The sequence below is a fragment of the Cavia porcellus genome, unplaced genomic scaffold, assembly GCF_034190915.1.
Source record: "Cavia porcellus strain 051 isolate PalLab524CR breed Dunkin Hartley unplaced genomic scaffold, mCavPor4.1 scaffold_16, whole genome shotgun sequence".
NCBI classification, from domain to species: domain Eukaryota; kingdom Metazoa; phylum Chordata; class Mammalia; order Rodentia; family Caviidae; genus Cavia; species Cavia porcellus.
In genome coordinates this window covers 49850011-49870659 of record NW_026947499.1, presented here as the reverse complement: position 1 = coordinate 49870659, position 20649 = coordinate 49850011, and the positions used below count along the sequence as shown (strand labels likewise).

Genomic DNA, 20649 nt, shown 5'->3' with positions numbered 1-20649 from the left:
CAAACCTCATCTGGTGATGAATTGACTCTGCTCATTGGCTAAAAATCTCCACTTATCTTTGCTGTTGAGTGGAGTTGAGTTCAGTCTCTCTCCTCTATCACAATAGCCTTAAATACATGAATTCTTTGCCATTTGTAACAAACATTTGGTACAATCTTTTCCTTCTAAATATTAGCCCTCATCAAAAGCTAGCAAGATACCTTACGTATGGATACCTTACATATGGTCCTACTGATAACCTTGATTTCAGACTTGCAGCCTCCAGCAATGAAAGAAAATACATTGTTTTTTTAAGCTACCCAGTTTCTAATGCTTTGTTATGACAGCCTCAGGAAAGGAGCACAGAAACCCAGCAGACATTTGGCCCATGCCCAAAGCATACCTTTTGGGAATAGTTGAGGGCCTTTTCCATCTCAGATTTGATGGCATTGATGTCATCACTCTCATAAATGCCTAGGAGAAAAAAGCACATTGTGGGAATAGGGGACGAGGTGTGGATGGCAGCCAGGTTCCATACCTGGATGTAGAATCATGCATGGACAACTTGAGCCTAACAGACAAGCTGAGATATCAGCGGGGTAAGCTGACCAGCCCCTATCCCAACACTCTCCAGAGTCCTGACATTCTCCTGCAGGAAGAAAGGAGTAAGTGCAAAGGTCCCACCACTCTATGGAATTAAAACACCCATCCCAGGATTGTTTACAGTAGTCAAAGTCTGTAGTGAATACCAGTGTCTTGCCTGGCTTCAATGTGGACCTAAGGTTCAACTCTTGGCCTTTGGGCTCTGTGTCTCAGTTCCCTATCTGCAAAATAGGGCCAATGATCATCTACTTCATTAGGTTATTGTGAAGAGTGAGCCATAACATACATAAAATGCTTAAAGCTGTGTCAAGTATTTAATAGCTGTTCTATTATTTGCTATTATTAACAATAATCACTGATAAATGTACATGCCCAGCTATTTTCATGGAAAGAAAGAACTGGGAAACACCCCAGATGTTCAGCTCCCGTCATGTCATTCACTTTTAGACCACATGGGTACCATGTCTCTGTGAGTCACTTCTTTGTCTGAGTCAAGGGGATTGGAAGGTAGTTGTGTCTCTCCATCTCACTCCCATATTACCAACATGGTGTTTGTGTTTCAGTACCACCTAAATCATTATTTATTTCACACACACACACACACACACACACACACAGAGACATATATATTTACATATATGTATTTAAAATATTTGCTATTTGTTTACTTCAAAGCATATTTTAAAAAGAAAATTGATGACCCTGCCAAAAGTGGAAAGTCAGCATTTTTCCATGATATGTTACAATAAGTGTGTAACTGTCATACCCACAAAAGTACCATTTACAATTTCGGTCACTTGTTAACATCTTACACTCTGGAAAATGCTTATCTAAGCAATCTTAAGTGCTTTCTAGATCCAGCATTCTAAAATATTTTTCAACTGTTACCCTGAAATTTTGAAAAATGTAGTAAAACATGCATTTTTGGTACTAGGGCCTTAAGCATACAAAGCAAAAGCATTCAATCTACTAGTTCAACAACATTAAGTATATTCATGCTGTCGTGCAACCACTGCCACGGTTCATTTCTAGAACAGTAGTTTACTATTTTATTTTATGCTTGGGATTGAAACATTTTAAAATATGACTTTCAGATTCTGCTTTTTATATCAGTGACATAAGGAAGCCATGTCGGTGTTGACATAGCTGTTTGGAAAGAGACAGGCAGAGGAACTGGGCAAGACTCACGCACCTGTGTCTCCAAACCAGTGGAAGCGGCCACCAGTAGCCCAGGCGATGGCCCTGTAGGCACTGGCTGTGTCCGAGCGGCTGGCGTAGCAGGCAGGAGGGGTGCTGTCCATCTGTGGCTCACCCACGGAGAAGAGACTCACGTTCAGCTGGAGGTCGCAGCCGCCGCAGCTTTCAGCCATGTAGGCGCTGAGTGTGGGCTGTGGGAGAGGAGAAGACGGGACAGGCCCGAGCTGAGGGCCTGCTGCGCTGCCGGCCTCCTGTCAGTTTGCCTAAAAGAGCTTTTTCTCTGTTCTCTCTCTTTTCTCCCTCCTTTTTGTCTTTTCTCTCCCACTTTCCCTCACTTTCTCTTTCTGTACCAGAGATTGAATCCAGAGCCTTAACACTAAGCTCCATCTTCAGTCCTTTAAAAAAAATTATTAATATTATTGTTATTATTATCATTATTATTTTGGTATCAGGGATTGAACCTGGCACTTGCAACCTCGCACTTGCCAGGCAAGCACTTATGCCGCAGAGCTAAATCTTCAGCCCCTAAAAAAATTATTTTCAAAAAATTTGAGACAGGACCTGCCTCCCCAGTGCAGTAGGCAGTGCGTCAATTTCACAACTGGAGACAGGTCTTACTAAGTTGCCCAGACTGGCCTTGAACTTGTGATCTTCCTGCCTCCCTCCCAGAGGGAGGTGTGTACAGATGTACTAGTAACTTTCTGGGAGTCCATTGTGTCTCTGGTCTAGTACTTGGCACTGAAGACAAAAAGAGATGAGTCTGGGTCACGATTTCTTTCAGCAGCTAAATAGGGTGTGATGGGGAGCCCGACTGGGAGCTTGGTTCCTTCAAGCATGTCTGTGGTCAGGAACACCAACAACTCTGTGAGCTTGTCAGAAACACAGCTTCCCAATTTCCACCTGGACCTGCTGGACCAGGAGCTACACGCTAAGCAGATGCCCAGGTTTGTAGGCATGTTAATGTTTTACTAGGGTTGATTTAGAAAATCATGCTGAGCTGGAAACATGGCTCCGTGATAAAGCTTTTCCCCAGCACACACAAAGCCCTGGGTTCAATCACTAGCATCACCAAACAAACAAACAAGCAAACAAACACATAAATAGATCATAATAAAATACTGTGCTGGAGATGTCACTGTAAGGCATCCACCTAGGGGAAGATGGATGGGGTCACAAAAGATAACAGATGCCCAGGACCACAGGGCCTACCCACCACATCCTGGTCAGGGATGCCCCCCGTGAGGAGGTAGATGCCCTGTGACTGGTGTTTATCTTTGTCCCTGAAGTCCACTTCCACAGCTTTCCGCAGGGCACCGAGCACGTTCCTGCTGCCTCCACACTGCAGGCTCAGGGCCCACCTGGGGAAGAGGCAGTGAGAGTGAGCAGGAGGGAGGCCACCTCTGAGGCCCTGCAGCGGAGGGCACAGACAGAAACTTATTTCCTGACTTCTGCCCATGGCTTTTGGAGGGTGGGGTCCCTGGAAAGCTTCTTTCTGTTAGGGACAGGGATGGAGAAGACAATAGCTCCCCTCATTCACAATAGCACCACTAGTCTGCTGGCACCTACCTCCAGGCCCTCTGGAGATTGTCATGGCTCACAGGAACCATCTCAGGCCTCCAGCTCTCGACTGTGCTTCCAAACCTGTGAAGGAGACACAGGATTGTTCACAGCAGAGGGTGGGTTCACTCTGCAGCCCCGCTCAAGTTGGCTCCATAGGCTTTTAGGGGGGTAAAATTCTGATGACACTTGCCCCCCACACCCCAAAAGCAAAAATACCTCCCTCAGCCAGCCATGAGATTCTCCTACTGGCCATGACCTGTTCCAATAAATTCGGGGCAGACAGAGCTGTAGCTCTCAGACAAAACACAGCTCAGAACAAGGATCAGCTTTGGTCAGCCTCCTTCCTGACACATTACACTAGCTGCAGTCACCTGTGTCCTGCAGTATAGGAAACCCTTGGGCATGGCCTATGAAAATCCTCGGCCTTCTGACGTTTTTGTCATGCACAATTCTCCCTCTTATGCTCATGTCCACACTAAACTACCCAATGGTCACCAAATTTCCGCCATATGCCATGTCTCTATGCCTCTTTCATGCCATGCCCTCTATCCGGAATGGCCTTCTTTCTCACTGCACATCGACCCTGTGAAGTGAGAACTGACCCATTCGGCCAGCTGTAAGGTACTTCCTCTACAGAGTTTCTGATCTAACTGAGCCTGGGCAGGATGGACCGTTCCTGCCTTTGATCCATCTTGTTCCCATATCCTGCCTTCTACTAAGTGGCATTTATTTTTTCTTAATATACCTGGCTCCTACAACTAGGCCATCAGTTCCCAGAGCACAGATATTGTGAGTACTTTTGAATGCCCAATGCCAGCCCAATGATTGGTACATGGCAGATTTTCAATGAAACTCTGTCAAACCAGAGTTTGGGTAAATAAATGAATGAAAACATTGAATATGTTTTCCTAAGCATCTCTGTGTACGTGGTACTACAGATTGAACCCAGAGCCTTCATACTTATTTTTGATTTTGAGACAGGATCTCCCTAAATCAGGAAGCTGCCCAGGCTGGGGTAACACTTGTGATCCTCCCATCTCAGCCTCTTAGAGTGCTGGGATTACAGGTGTGTACCATCATGCCTGGCTTTCTAAGCATTTTTATGTTGAACCTATTAGAGAAAGATTAAGATCTGCAATAATATTTAATAATAACTGATAATTTGAATAGGTTCAGAATATTCCCCATTTTGTAGAAATAATGTAAAAATGTACACTATATTTCAAGTGGTTTCTTTTCTGTCTTTATTAAATAAAATTATATGCAAAATAACTAAAGATATGATATATATAATTACATGTGCAACTTAAAAACTAATATATAACAAAAATGTAAAAGCTGTATATGTATGCATAATTATATACTATCTATAACTTTTAAAACCATAATTTACATAATATGAAAATTATATATATTTTGAAACTATGTATGTTATATATGTAATTTTTAAACTATTGTTTTAAAATGTGTGTACCATAGATAAAATTTAAACTTATATATGTAAAATTTAAATTTGGAATTAGAATTCTAATGGTCCAACATATTGTGGCTTGCTAGAACCAAGGTGAGCTTTTCTCTGTTGTGTTTGTACGGTCAGAAGCCAAATGGGGCAATGGACTGAATTACTTTATCTTGGCTGGTCAATCAGTGTTATTTTGGGCCACTTATCATCTTCGCCCCAGTGAGAGCGTCCTGCAACAATTAATTATTCAGTGACCCAAACAAGATCACCCAAAGCAGATAAGCCCATGGACATCCTAGGATGCTGGGTGCTCAGAACATAAACATCTGTTATCTACAGCCCTGTCAGCAATGGCATCCAAATGCACACAGCGCCCCATCCCACACCCCTCCAGTGGGGAAACCTACGCGATGAGGTTGAAGCAGTCCTTGTTGGACAGCTGCTCCTCCAGCAGCAGCCTCAGGGAGTGCTGGATATGAATAATGTACATGGAATTGGTCACAGAGATATCGAGCAGTATAACCACCCTAAAAAGAAACACAAGCTTCAAGAGGAGAACCGAATCTCTCAGATAATGTTCATTTTGTTCCATTTTACTATTTAAAGTGTTTTCCAGGGAGATTGGCATTCCGAATTCATTGGGGGCCAAAATCACCTCTTTGAGGCCAAAGAGATGGGTTTATGGTGGTGGACTAAGGTGGGGCATGGGACCTTCTCTCCCCAGAGGTTTCATAATGGGATAAAGTCTCACAGTAGAGATAGTTTAAGGGCCTGGGCTACATTTTTATAAATTTCTGGTTTTAAAGAATAAGTATTTGATGTTTTTTATAGGACAGGGTATTTTTACGGAAAACAGAAACCAGGTGCACAAATGAGGTGAACTAGGAGTATCTGGGCCTCTTGGGAAATGTCTGTGTATTTTGTTTGCACTATTTTAAGATCTCTAGCTCCATTCCATCTTCTAGCCTTTTACTGTTTCACACCTTATATTTCTAGTTCCTCCTCTTGATTCTCATTTTGAAACAAAAGAAAATTCACTGGGCTTTAGAATCAGAAGACCTTTTTCCAAGTCTCATTTTCTACCAGCTTTAGCCAAGTCACAAAACCTCTAATCTGTGGGAAGTACTGAACTATAATGTCTCCTCATACAGTTGCTTGGGAATTAAATTATATAACAAACGTATAATATTACAAAATATAAAACTTTGTAAATGGTAATGCAGCAAATATAGAATGATAATTAGGGCTATCTATCTATCTATCTATCTATCTATTTTTTGAGACAGAGTTCTACTAGGTAGTTCAGGTTAGCCTTGACCTCACTTTGTAGTCCAAGCTGGTCTCAAAATCACAACCATCTTCCTGCCTCAGTGCTGGGATTACAGGTATGCACCACCATATCCAGCAGTTCGATTATATTTGGATACATATTATCTCCCCATACTCAGCATCCACTGTCTCTTCTGGAAACTGCATCCCAATTTTGCTTTGGGAAACACTCTGCTTCTATCAGTTCATTTGAGGTAGGTGAAGATGACTCCTCTCCAAGTTGTCCTCCCTGACCAGAGTGACTTGCTCAGGGGTGGGTGGTGCCCAAGTGCTAAGCGTGCTAAGCTAGTAGAAAGCAAACTGGGGGCTTTGGGCAGCTGTCTGATCAACAGAGGGAAAAACTTTCCTACAAAGTCCAAAGCCCACAGACAGAAAGCAGGGCTAAGAGAAAGATTCTTGACATGGGGAATCTCTGGATCTAGTCATGACTGAAGAAAGTGTTCACCTCTCTTCTGGAATTTTCTGTTGCTTTAGATTTCTGTTCCCATCTGCTATTGGAGATTGAACCCAGGCCCTTGTGTTTGCTAGGAAGGCAGCAGTATACTACTGAACTCTACTACTGAGTTACATCCCCAGCCCAGTTTCTCTTGCCTTTTTTTTTTTTTCTGGTTTTTTTGAAACAGGGTCTCACTGTTACAAGCTCAGACTGGCCTTGAGCTCACTATGTAGCCCAGGCTGGCCTCAAACTGCAGCAGTCTCCTTGCCTCAGGATTACAGGCATGTGCTACTACACCCTGCTCTCTTGCTTTTTAACTGAAAAAAAAATCCTGATGATATTGTGATATCCTGATGATAGTTGTGACCTTTTCCCTCTTCAGAGGTTCTGCTGAAAGATTCTTTGTCCCTAGTCTAAGTTAAGGCCTCTGAAGCTACTCACAGAGAATCACAAGTTGGATGAATTATGTGCCACACATCAGACCACAAAGGACAAGACACTGCTTGGGAGAAGGTACCTCTTTTCACAGATGGTGCCCCAGATTCTTCTGCTGGCCAGTGAGAGCCACTCGACCCGCCTCTCATACCCTCGCATGGCTCTGCTGAGCTGTTTCTGGAAAAGCATGGGCACCCATGAGAGTCTGCTCAAAGGTAGACAATTAAGAGCTCCTGGGGTAGCAGGGACACACTACACTCCAGGTGGCTTCTGGAAATCGTGTGTCAAGCTTCTGCATGTCCAGGCTGTATAAATATTCTACTAAGTAATGGGAAAGTCTTCTACAATCCTAGGACAGGAAGAATTGAAATATTTCATTGTGTCAAATGGGGTAGGACATAGATCTTGCCCCGCAAGATTAGAGACTCTTGTTTGGGGGATCCAGGTCCCTGTGGGAGCAGTGTTTATAGATGGTGCACAGAGTCTCTCTTTTCCTCTTGTGAAGTTAAATCAATGGCTTGGTATCTTTAAAGCCCATGATATCTTTCTATACCCCACATTTTTTTATTTTTGGATTTTTAGAGACAAGTCTTAATATTGTTATGTAGTTCTTGATCTCACTCTATAGCCCAAACTGGCCTTGAACTCACTGCAATTCTCCTGCCTCAGCCTCCTGAGTCTTGGGATTACAGGCCTGTGCCATCACATCCTGCAGTGCACCAAATATTCTGACTGATGGATTCATCTCTGACCTGGTATTCATAGAGGAAGGGTGGATCCACGTGGATATTCTTCACTGTCCCATCATGCCATTCAAATTGTACCATTGTCTTCTGCACTCAGGTGGGCACATGTGGGAGCAGGTGAAGATAAGCACACATAAGAAAGAATTTTAATTTGGGCATTGGACTCTAAATGAATCAAGTGCATAGCAGGAAAATAGGCTCGGAGTCCATCTGGGCTGAATTACTCTATCGACTCACACATACTACCAACCCATTGATCAGGTCATTGCCTGATCTGGAGCAGCATCAGGATCACTTGATGAACCCTGACTGCCAGCAAGCCAGGTTGTTTATTGGAAGAGTATTTTGAGTCGTATGACATGGTGGAAGGGTTTGGGTCATACAGAACAGGGTCAGAGATCTTAAAACATAAACGGCATGGTTTCTTAGGTTTGGGAGGCCAGACAGGCCTTCATGGACACTGACTATACAATCTGGTCATTGTGCTCTTTCACCCTCCACCAAGCTCATGTCTAACACTCTGTTCACCTAGTCATTTCATTCATCCATCCACTACTAGAACCATATATCTCCATGTCCCACTTTCCATCTTTCTACCAATCTGTTTACTTATTATTCCTTTTTCACTTTTCCATCCTTTTTACTTAATTTTTACTTTCATCCTTTTGTCTTTTATTACCTCTGGTTATCCATCATTTTATTTTCCTCTTCTACCCTTTCATCTGTTTACACTTCTACCCACCATCCCTCTATCCCTCTCCATTCACCTATCTCCTTACATATTTCTATTCATTCATCAACATTTGCATCCACTTACCCATCTATTATTCTTTTCCTGCCTCTTTCTCTTCTTTCTTCACCTACTCACCTGCTCAGCCATTAATTGTGTACTTGTAATATATATGTGAGATGCAGAGTTGGAGAGGAGCGTCTTTTCTCTTAAAGAGTTCACACTTGGTAGGGATTTACATACACTTGCATACTATAGGAGCAATTGTACCTATCTGAACATGGTACAGGGAGGACATAAAAAGTAGCAAGTCCGCCCTATCTGAATGGAGTGGAAGAAAATCATCATGAAGGAGGTGACCGTGGTACCTAATTTATCCCATCACACCCCCTCTCCCAAGCTTTATTTTCATGTTTTTTTCAAATACATGAAAATTACAGATAATAAGGAACTCTAAATGTGAATTACCTCATGGATAGTTGATGATACTGTCTTCTGGAGAATAGGTACAAATTCTTCCACAAGAGAGAATGCATTGGGTGCCAGAATCTGATAAAGGCTTAATTTCTTGGCTGAAAAAAAAATAATGGAGTTTTAGGTGCTGCCCAGGAAGCCCTGAAGAGCCCAGTCTTTTAGTCATTTGTGTCCTGAATTCTGATTTCTTTGGGGATTTACCTTTTAGACCATTGATCTTTAGCCATTCTGCAGAAGTCTTTTCCAGGTTTGGGAACACAATAGTGAGAGGAGCATCATGCTTTGGGGGTTTAGGCAAAAGATCCGTGAGTGACTCTCTTGTATACTCTGTGGCAATCTAAATTAAATCAGAAAATTTAAATTACTTAATCATTTTGGAGCTAGAAAGTTTTTAATCTTCCCTACTTGCTCGGTCCCTTAGGGGAGACTCTTAAAACATTACTTGGTATAGTAAAGGCAGTTCTGCCGTTCCCTTCCATCATCTTCCCCCCTTCTCTGGAGATTTCTGGAACTTCTGGAAGCAGAGATGTCCCCAATAACTTGCTTCCTCTTTCACTTGCCGTCCCTCTTGACTGCCTCCCTATCTTCACCACAGACTTGGAGATAACAGTGCCCCTTCTGGGGCTAAAGGTTTCAGGATGCTAAAAAGTGATTTCTACACCAAATCACTTAGGGAGGCCTGAAAGTTAGCCTAGTGTCTCCCCATCCACAGTTAGGAAGCGAAAAACCGAGGCTCTGGGAGGTTAAATGACATAGCAAATGTAGCACAGAGAGAGGCTGTCCCCAAACTTCAAACAATTCAGTACCACCTACTTCCTTCATCATGCGGGCCAGTTCCTCACAGGGGCTGCTCTGGCGCAAGGCTTGTATGTGGTTGAGGAGGCCCTGGGCCTTCTGGATCTCTGCCAGCAGCTCATCCACATCCCGACTGGTATAGAGCTAGGGATGATGGGAGAGGTCAGTCATCCAGAAGTCATTGGCCTATCAGCCGTGATCAAGGCAGGAAAGGGCAAGCAGTCAAGTTAGGTCCCAAATCTGAGTAGCAATGTGTTTAAATCAGAAATTGAAGACTAGGGTTTCAACTAGATACAGCCTGTAGATATGTCTCCTTCCATGTAATTCTATTAGCATGTGGTGTTTTTAACAGTTGCAGGATTTCTCTTTCTTTCTTTCTTTCTTTCTTTTTGTCTTTTTGAGACATGGTCTCGCTATGCAGTTCAGGCTGGCCATGTACTCACTTTGTAGCCCAGACTGCTCTTGAACTTGCAACCATCCTCTAACCTCAGCCTCTCGAGGGCTGGGATTACAGGCATGCACCACCATGCCTGGCTATAAAGGATTTTTCTAATTTTAAAATTGTGAAGGAATTCGGGGATGGTGGTGCACACCTGTAATCCAAGTACTCTGGGGGGTGGTAAGGCAGGAGGAGCACAAATGAGCCTGCCTGTGCAACTCAGTGACTTAGTGAGATTGCCACAGAAACAGTGCTGGGGATGTTGTTGAGTAAAAGACCCTAGGTTTAATCTCCAGTGCTGGAAAAAAAAGGAAAGATGAATGGATAACTGGGCCTGGAGGCACATGCCTATAATCCTAGCACTCTGATGGGCTGAGGCAGGAGGATTCCAAGTTCATGCCCAATCTCTGCAAGTTAGTGAGATCCTTTCTAAGAAAATACAAAGTAGGCTGGGAAATAGCTCAGTGCAAAGGTCTTGGATTCCAACCCAAATTCTGGAAAAACAAAAACAAAAACAGAATAGATAAACAGATGTGGCTTATCCAGAAAATGGACTGTTTTTCATGAAAAAGGAATGAAGTACTGACATTTGCTGCAACATGAATGAACATTGATTGAAACATCATGCTTTGTGAAAAAAGCCAGACACACTTATATGAAATTCCCAGAACAGGGAAACCCACAGAGACAGGAAATGGATTTACAGTAGATTGCCAGAGAAAGGGAGTGCTGCTTCCTGGGCTCTGGGTGACAAAAATGTTCTGGAATTAGCATAAGCGTAGATGCACAGCAATGTGAATGCTCTAAAGGCAACTAAGCTGTTTAAAATGATTCAAATTTTATTCAAGTGATTCATTTTATTCAAATTTCACCTCAATTTTTTAAATAGAAAAAAATTCGTATTTCTGACTCTTTTTGAAAAATGGAAAGGTTCTTGCTCTACTATAGATTACTGTACAATTATGGCGGTGGTCTAAAGTGGTGGAGGCTGACACAGGAATGCTTATCACTTCCCTCTTCTTCAGCCCTAACTGCAACTCCGCTTCTTGTTTGCACACAAAGAGAATTCCAATCAGTTCCTCACACGTCATCAATATCCACCCACTTGCCACTTCCCATCAGAGGTCATAGAACTCTGCCTCTCTGTATCCGGTCAGAGGAGACAGCCCAGCCGCCATGGGCTGTGTGCTCCTTTCCATGTCCTCCACAAACCTTTTCTTTTTGTATTGCACCAGAAACCTAACATTTTTGGTGCCATGACTCAGATGGCAGAGTGCGTTAGTTTCTGGGAGTCACCCCAGTTCAAGCTCCCCTGCCTACAAACCACCTTTCCTTCCTCCAGGACCTATTTACTTGCTGCTGCTAGTCCTCATGCCACTCCGATCCTTCTCATTCATCACAGGAGAGCTGTTGTCTGAGGTTCTTTGTTTCCATTCCTAAGTTTCACAAGCTTACATCAGAAAACCTACCCATTGCCATCCCTAGACAGAGATAGCAGTTTTCACGATTCTTGGGACAGGATAGCTGAAGGCAAAACTGTTACTTTCTTATTCTCTGGGGCCCCTGCGCTCTCAGTGATGGCCAATGAGAATGGGTGTTGGGACCTTGCGTGTCACACTTTCAAAACAGGTGAGGATTTCTTTTGATAGGTGTGATCTAGGACAGCTTTCACATTCTTTGTGGGGGAGCTAAAGCTCTTATGTCCCAAGGCAAAAATGTTCTCTCAGCTCACTTATAATTTGGTCATGGGATCATTTCCTGTCCCCTGAAAAACACACTTCTGGGGTGCCTGATTCATAACCTTGGTGCTCTTGGCCTCAAGAAGGCTATAAAAACCAAAAAGCTGACCTTTTATTTATGCTTTTGTCACAACATTGGCAAGTTGGCAGAAGCCCATTATTTTCAGGCCTTTCTCACTTTGAGGACCTGTTCTTCTCTCATTCATTCTCCCTTTTCCTCACCCTCAGCAGTCTCTAACTCTTCTTTACTTCCTCTCCCCAATCTCAAACTCCTTAGCCTGAGCCATTTGTCTCGTCAGACGGCCCCTCTTCTTTTTTGTCCCCTGCTCCTGAGTGCCATTTTCCCTACTGGATCACCATACTCAGTCTCGTACATTTCAACCACCTAGCAGGCTACAAGGTATTTGACCGCCATCTTGTAATTTTATACCACATGGTCCTTAGCAGCCATCTTGCTGCAGCTCACATAGAGTGCAGCCATCTTACGGTCCTCTACCATGTGACAGTGCACTGCCATCTTGTAACAGGTCATAAGGTAAATTGATTCCTCCCTCATCATGGGATCAGCAGGCAGCCATCTTGTTGCAGGTCACATGATGACCAGTTGCCATCTTGTGTTCCCTGTGTAACTGGCAGCAGCCACCTTGTTGTGGATGTTATGGTAACCAGTTGCCATCTTGTACTTCCCTGTCACATGGTGACAAGTGGTCATCTTGTGGTTGATCACCCAGTAACTGCACACAAATTCCTGCTGGGTGGTTGGCTGCTCGGTGGCCATTTACACCTCCCGCCCCACAGCCTTCTCAGCTTCAATCCCTGTTCCCCTTCAGGAACAGGCTAGTCCCAAGGGACTGGTTCATATTCATGTTCCTTTTACCCCTTGCCAACCTATCTCAGAGTAACTATAAATTAGGTTCTTTTTGTGCTATTCTTATTTTAAGAGATCTCTACTAACCTACAAAAAGGTTTATACTAGTCAATGTATTATAGTTCAAATTGTCCAAATATATTTGAGTGTACTCTGATTTTGTAAGATGTTTGTCAGTCTGTATATCTGTTGTCTGTTAGTCCAGTCTGTTTGTATTGTACAGATCATCTGTCCATGTTTGTCCATTTGTCTGCTCTGTAAACAGCTGTTCCTTTTTATTTGAGCTCAACAATCTTTTTTCCTTTTTCTTTTGCATTTTCAGTTCATTTAATAAAGGTTTATTTGGGATATAGATTTAAAAAGCATGCTTCCACCTACATTGCCAGCTGGTCAAAATGATGCCAGAACTTGTTAAACAGAATCCCTTGGAGTGAGAAGAGATTGGACTATGTGGCCACCTGGTAACTTTAACCGCTCTTATTCATTAATTGGAGGCCCCAATAATCTCCATAGCCTTATGAGAGATACCCCCCAAAAAGTTCATATGTCTAAGACAATTCATTATTGTTGATCTTATGGTATATTTATGTCTTCAAATGTAAAATTGGGATTATTTATGAAGATAAACATTTTCTTTCAGATCCAGACATCTGCCCTTTTCTTATGCCCCAGTCAGGAGATGCAAGTCAAATCAACACGAGGCCACCAGTCAAATGATAATTTTTAAATAAAAATTTTATGTAATGTATATGTTATATATGTGCCACTATATTAGAGCTGTTTAAATATTGAGAAGTCCAAACAATGTCCCAAATTTCTTCAATGACATTGTATTAAAGGATATGTTATAAAATGTCATCTCTAAAGTTAAAACACCCATGGTTAACAGAAAATAGCAGTTCCATTTAATGTTTTATGTTAAGCTTAGTATCAATCTTTTCTTCTGGATGTTCAACAACTAAAATTTAGAGATAATTATAAATTCCTTCTAGATTCCTTTTACTGGAATCCACCAGATCTTTTCCAAAAAAAGTTATATGATACATGTTAAGACCATAATTAACTATACTCAACAAGCCTTCAATGACACTACAGCTGATCTCTCTCCTCAGTAAAAAGATAAAATTAATAAAACAGGCCATCCTCCAAAATCAGATGGCATTAGACATTCTAACAGCACAGGAGATACTTACACAATTGTGAAAACTTAATGCGTATATGACAAATCAATGACATGTCAGTTTCTAAAATTCCCTGGACCTTATTCTTATCCTCCTTATGGGAAGTCATTACTAAAACTATACTCATAAATATCCTGTTGGTTCTATTATTTGGCCCCTGCATACTTAATTGATTCTTGGCCTTTGTCTCCTCTAGACTTAAAGATGTACACCTACTCAAGATGAAAATGCCTGCTATCTACTGAAGGCTACTAGTTAAAAGTTCTGCAGAGTATCCCTGACTACCATTCAACAACTTCAACCCCCTTCAGCCTAAAAAAGCCAGATAGGTTATTGCCCATTACCCCTCAGTTTGGGTTACTTCTTCAGAGGAAAAAAATGGTATAGGCATTGGACTATGTGGCCATTGGAGCTATAGGATAGTGGGGAATGCCACTGAGCCATTTAAAAATATTATAAGCAGTCAGACAGGGCTAGGGCCTCAAAGGAGCCAGCATGATCAGATGTCTTGTGACCTTGAAGAAGACAGATACCTCTTACTGTGGGCCAGATTCCAAGACAAAAGACTAAACTTGGCCCTCTAACCCCGTAGGGAGACCTTCTTAATATGGTCTTTTGTGTTTTTTTCACAACAGAGATAAAACTCAAAAGGAGAAAAAATAACAATCTGATCTTTTAGCAGTGGCACTTGAGGCACAAAGCAAGGCCTGAGCCCCTCCCAGACCATGCTTCAAGTGCAACAAAAAACACACTGGGTGAGAGAATGCCTCCTTTGCAATCTCAAGGGCCATTAAATTTTTCTAGCTTCCAGAGAGTGGGTAAACCATACTCTAACTCCTTGGCCCCTCACAGATCTTCTCACCACTGATTCATCACTGACGGACCTACTTGCACTTGCTGCTGAAGACTGATGGGGCTCATGGCCCACAGTCCCATTAAAGTACCCTTTTCAGAGCCCCAAGTCTCACTAGAGGTCTCAAGTAAAACACTCTCTGTACTTGTGGACATGGAGGCCATGTATAGTGTTCTTCCTGAGTTTTCAGGCCATTATATTAAATCTTTAGTCTCTATAGTGGGTGTTGATAGACAGCCTACACAGCCTCTTCAAACAGGGCCCATTCCATGCAGGTTCCAAACTCTCTTCTTCACCCATAGCTTTCTGGTAATTCCAACATCCCGTTAAGGCGAGTGTCTTCTCCAAAAGCTTAACTTCTCCTTTATCTTCTCCTTCCCCACAGCTCTTGCCCTGCAAACACCATCACAGTGCACCACGAAGTCATCCCCTCTTTTCTCTTCTTCCCTTGTTGATCCCATAGTTTGAGATACCTCCAGCCCCATCCATACTACCCATGCTATGCCTGTTTTAATTCTTCTCAGGGATCTCTCAACTTTTTCTTGCATTCCCCACTATCCTATAGCTCCAAACATTTACAGGGACTTAAACCTATAATCAAGCATCTTTTAGACAATGATTTTCTTAAACCTATCCATTCACCCTACAATACTCCCCTTCTGATGATACTCAAGCCTAAGGGGTCCTATCACTGGTACAAGACCTCAGGGTAATCAATGATGCTGTTACCAACTCACCAGTGGTAACAAACTCTTTTACTTTCATATTCCTCCCTCCATCACTCACTTCATAGTCCTCATGATGCCCTTTTCACCATCCCCCTATACCCTGATTGTCAGGATTCATTTGTGTTTGTGTAGACTGACCAGACACTCTCAGGTCTCAACAACTTACTCACATCTGTCATCTCTGTGTTAGAACCTCTCCTCAGGGTCACATACCCTCTTCCTTTCCTACTCATCAATTTTGCGGACACAATCCAGGTCAGAACTGGCAGGTAGATTTTACATACATGCCCTGCCACAAAGCTCTTAAATATCTTCTCACCTTTGTCTGCACTTTTTCAGGATAGATAAAAACCTTCCCCACAACCAGGGAGACTGCTGATATAATTACTAAAGTCCCATTACAAGAAATCATTCTAAGGTTTGGTCTACTTCAGAGTATCCAGTCAGATAATGGTCCAGCCTTTATTTCTCAGATCCCTAAACAGAACTCCAACCAAAGTAGAGTGCCCCTACCTGGTCTTCCTTGGAACTTCAGTGGTGGTCAAAGTTGCTGGCCTGTCGTCCTGGTTCCATGTCACTCAAGCTAAGTGATGCCCTCTTAACCCTAACTCCCCTGACTCTGAACATCCTGAATGGTCATCTCCTATCTCCCGTCTCTATCTCATCAAGGCCCCACAGTCACAATTTTCAGGCTAGGTCATGTTTTGTTATCTTACTTGGTTTCTAATCCCTTACATTCTAAACATAAGACTCCCCTGAGTCTAGGATCTTGTGTCACTTATAGTGATGCAGCCATAGCCCTCCCCACCCTTAGTTTATTATTTCCCAAACATGATTCAATTGTCAGGCCTTACATTTCTCATGTTTTCTGTTCTCTCCTGCTCAACCCCCAGGGCCAAGGACAAGTCCTACCTACACTTTTACCCTTTCAGATAAGGGAATAATTACCTTTCATAACTCAATCCCTCCCTTTCAGATTCTTCCTCAGCATGGTCTTAATAGAACAACACATTCAGATCAAGGGCACCTTTCTTCTACCTCTCCTGGGTGCTTTATTATGATAGTGACCTGCCTCCGCATAGCATCTTGTCTTTTTATTTCTCCAATCTAGTATGCAAGCATTTACAACAAAAAACTCCTTGTCCTAGCTGAAATACCTGGTACCAGGTTCTACATGGGCATCAGCCCCCTAAACTCCAACATGATGCCCCTGCCCAGCAGGAAGTAGTAAGAGACAGTCTTCACCCTTTTCCTAACAATACAAAGATGGGAATGAAAGGTTCTTGCCCTAGTATAAATTACTGTACAAGTGTGGCAGTGGTCTAATGTGGCAGAAGGCCAAACTCGGAATGCTTACCACTTCCTCCTTCTTCAGCTCTAACTACAGCTCCCCTTCCCGTTTGCACACAAAGAGAATTCCAATCGGTTCCTCATATATCATCAATATCAGCCCCATGTGCCACCTCTGCTCAGATGTCATATAACCCTCTGCCTCTCTGTATCCGTTTGGAGGAGACAGCCCAGCCACCATGGGCTGTGTGCTCCTTTCCACATCCTCAATAAACCTGTTCTTTTCATTTTATACATTTTGCTTCTGTATTGTGCCAGAAACTCTGATAAAAATCACAAGACCCGGCAGCACTGGGATCACATTCATACAGATGGTAATTTTTTTTTTTTACTAATCTCTGCATCAAGAGAGAAAACACAACAGATAACAGATGAGAGTGATAGACTTTAAGATAAAGTAGTCATTTGTTGTTGCTGTTTTTGTAGTTTGTTTGTTTTAGACAGGGTCTTGCTCTATAGTCCAGCCTGGCCTTGAACTATGCAGCCCAGGTTGAGCTCAAAAACAGTAATTCTCCTGCCTCAGGCTCCCAACTGCTGAGATTACAGGCGTGCACCACCACACCTGGAAAGACAAAGTATTTCTTAAACTAGCCTGTTTCATTTATTTACTTTTCTAGCTCCTGTAGTCTATGACACACAGTCTAGGAAATGTTGCTGCTGACCTTGATTTCCCAATATGAAAAGTCAAACTTTTTGATATCTGAACATCCTTGTGAGACACAAATACTCACTTACTCATGGTTACTAGCAGGTACAACCCATCAGCTGGACAGAGAATTGGATTCTTAATTTGCCAGGTGCTTTCTATACATATTTGCTAACTGTTGGCTTCTGTTATGAATGTGCAGTAGGTGATTTTCAGTTATATATACCGGAACAGGACACTAATGGCTGGGCTGAGCTAGGGCTGACTGCTCATTCTGCAGTCACCTTGCAATGGTGACTGTTTCAGACTCAGTGCTATGGTGGCAGACAGGCCAGGCCTGTATTAATGCCAACTGAATAATGTTTGACGATTCTTCCAATCACACTTGGAAAGGTCTCTAGATCCACAGGTATTTGATCAGCTTGTCAGATGTGCTGATCAAAAGAGCTCTTGTGATTTTGCATTGTTTCCATCTTCCTGAGTACTCCTTTTAACCTAATTTTACCTGTGTAAACTCACCAAGTATGAGAGTGGGAAAAGCAAGCAATATGCCTGGACTGTGCTGGCCCGGATACACATCCTTGGAGGGCAGTGTGTTGGTAGAGGGCTTACCTCTGTCTCTGGGCTGTAGCAGTGGTAGCAGCCTCCAAGTGCTTCTGCAAGGTTCTTTAGGACAGCCTGTAGGGACGGAAGGTGACAGGGTCATCCTTTGCTAGATCCATACCAGTACTCTCACAAGCCTCCTTCTTCACAAACCTTCCTACTCTTCAATGCTTTCTATTTTGCCAATGGGAGAAATAGGTATAGAAGTGTTCTGGTCACAGTGTGGGAGTCCTGTCCAGGCATGGAACCTTAAAGTCTGGCCAAGATCACCATTACAAACCCCAAGAAGCTTTGAAGCATGTCAGGTACTTACAGAGGGCACCTGATCATCACATTTGTAGGTGATGAAGTGGATGATGAGGCCGCTTCCCACGGTGGACTGCTGAATGTAGTCAGACAGAATTTCCAAAGGCTGATCTGGGCTGGGGAGGAGACAGCAGAGAAGTGAGACAGTCAGGTCAGCACTTTGAAAACATTTAGACCAAAACGATGATTCCCAGGGAACACTGACCCGTTCCTTTTTTCTTTCTTTTCTTTTCTTTTTTTTTTCTCCTTAGAAGTTGCTCTGGTTTGAACTTAGGGCCTTTCCACTGAGCTACCTCTCACACCCCCAGTTCTTTTTGTTTTTCTTTTGTTATATTGCCCAGGGTAGGCTTAAATTTGGGATTCTCCTACATCAGCCTCCCAAAATGCTGGGGTTTGCAAAAATAATGAGTAGATGCACCCAGCCGTCTAACTCATCCTGCTTCTTCTTCTTCTTCTCCTTCCTCTTCTTCTTCTTCTTCTTCTTCTTCTTCTTCTTCTTCTTCTTCTTCTTCGTCTTCTTCTTCTTCTTCTTCTTCTTCTTCTCCTCCTCCTCCTCCTCCTCCTCCTCCTTCTCCTCATCCTCCTCCTCCTCCTCCTCCTCCTCCTCCTTCTTCTTCTTCTTCTTCTTCTCCTCCTCCTCCTCCTCCTCCTTCTCCTCCTCCTCCTCCTCCTCCTTCCTTCTTCTTCTTCTTCTTCTTCTCCTCCTCCTCTTCCTCCTCCTCCTCCTTCTCCTTCTTCTTCTTCTTTTTCATCTTCTTCTTCTTCGTCTTCTTCTTCTTCTTAATCTTCTTCTTTTAAAGACAGGCTCTCAGTATGCAGTTCAAGCTGGCCATAATTCACCATGTGGCCCACACTGGCCTCACGGTGATCCTCTTACCCCACAGCCTCATGAGTACTGAGAATAAAGATGTGTGCCATCACATCTGGATTCATCTACTAATTCTTAATCAACCGCCTGTACCTCAAGCCACCTGTGTAAGAAGCAAGGTTGGCTATCCAGGTACAGTGGCACACACCTGTAATCTCAGCATTTAGAGGCTGAGGCAAGAAAATTGTTGCAAACTCAAGGCCAGCCTGGGATACACAGAGAGTTCAAAGCCAACCTGAACTATGTGATGAGATCTTGTCTCAAAGACAAAACAAAACAATGCTGAGTTGGGTGGAGAATAGGCAGGTAGCCGGCGAATTATCATCCTTCTCTAAGATTATTTGCAAAGTGTCATGTTTGGTGATCTTTTCTCAAACAATATTTTAGTTTTTCAACCTTTCTTACAAAATCTGTTACCCCCTTAGGAAAGCAGACCTACCAGCTTCTCATTATGATCATCAAGGAATTCAGCCCCTGGAGAGGGAAAGTTTTCTTCAGCGCTTGTAGTAAATTGCTGCCTCCTTCAGGCTGCAGTTTCTTTACCCAGAGTTTGAGTTCCTGGAGGCTGGAAGGAGCCAATAACAGCAACATAAGCAGAGTCATGCACTGATTAACGACTAGGACACGTTCCTAGAAACATCTTTCAGTGATTTCATTGTTGGGTGAACATCATGGAGTGTGCAAACCTAGATACTGCAGCCTACTGCAGATCTAGACTCTATGGAGTATGTATGTGTTATGGCTCACTAAACAACAGTAAATGAAATCAAATATGAGGAAACGATCAAAGATGAGGCTGCCGCTGGTGTAACACTGTCATACCGTTTATGATAAACTTTTTCATACCAATGAAGGAGTATTCTCTAAAATATTAACAATAAGCATTATATAGGGGCTGGGGATATAGCTCAGTGGTAACGTGCTTGCCTAATATGTATCAGAACCTGGGTTCTATCCCTAGCCATGCAAAAAAGAAAGGAAATGTCTCAGGTTAGTGCCAATAAACCTGTCATTTATTGTTATATGTTAGGTTGCCTTTTTATAAATTCCATAGCCTCACAGTGCTGAAGATGGAACCTAGGGCCTTGTGTGCACAAGATAAGCACTCTGCTGTTGAGCTATACTCCCTTCCCTGAGCCTCTCTTTGAACAGAGGGGAAAAGAAAATCCCAGGCTTTCCAGACCTCTAGCTAGTAGGTTCCAAGCTGAAATTAATATCATTGCTTTGCTTTCATTGTGTGTATTTTTATAGCTACTTTCTAATAATGCCAAGCGGATATGAACTTCTCAGTTAAGGTATTATAGAAGGTTTCCTTTAACAAT

The 20649-nt window shown here is 42.8% G+C and overlaps 1 protein-coding gene across 9 annotated transcripts in view; it reads right to left on the bottom strand.

Annotated features, from left to right (window-relative positions):
- The window catches only part of LOC100714342 (von Willebrand factor A domain-containing protein 3A), a 143252-nt gene that overhangs the window by 17337 nt on the left and 105266 nt on the right, over positions 1–20649 (bottom strand). For all 9 annotated transcript variants that reach the window (XR_010039871.1, XR_010039872.1, XR_010039873.1 and 6 more), the window contains 13 exons: positions 19767–19892; positions 18467–18575; positions 18163–18228; positions 9765–9890; positions 9153–9288; positions 8946–9049; positions 7754–7834; positions 7084–7178; positions 5209–5328; positions 3346–3420; positions 2993–3137; positions 1775–1970; positions 383–453 (listed from right to left, as the gene is read on the bottom strand). Coding sequence is in view for 3 of the 9 variants with exons in the window: in XM_063226645.1 (XP_063082715.1) it covers positions 383–453; positions 1775–1970; positions 2993–3137; positions 3346–3420; positions 5209–5328; positions 7084–7178; positions 7754–7834; positions 8946–9049; positions 9153–9288; positions 9765–9890; positions 18163–18228; positions 18467–18575; positions 19767–19892 (1450 nt within the window). In the remaining 6 variants the exon portion in view is untranslated. The remainder of the gene's footprint in view (positions 1–382; positions 454–1774; positions 1971–2992; positions 3138–3345; positions 3421–5208; positions 5329–7083; positions 7179–7753; positions 7835–8945; positions 9050–9152; positions 9289–9764; positions 9891–18162; positions 18229–18466; positions 18576–19766; positions 19893–20649) is intronic.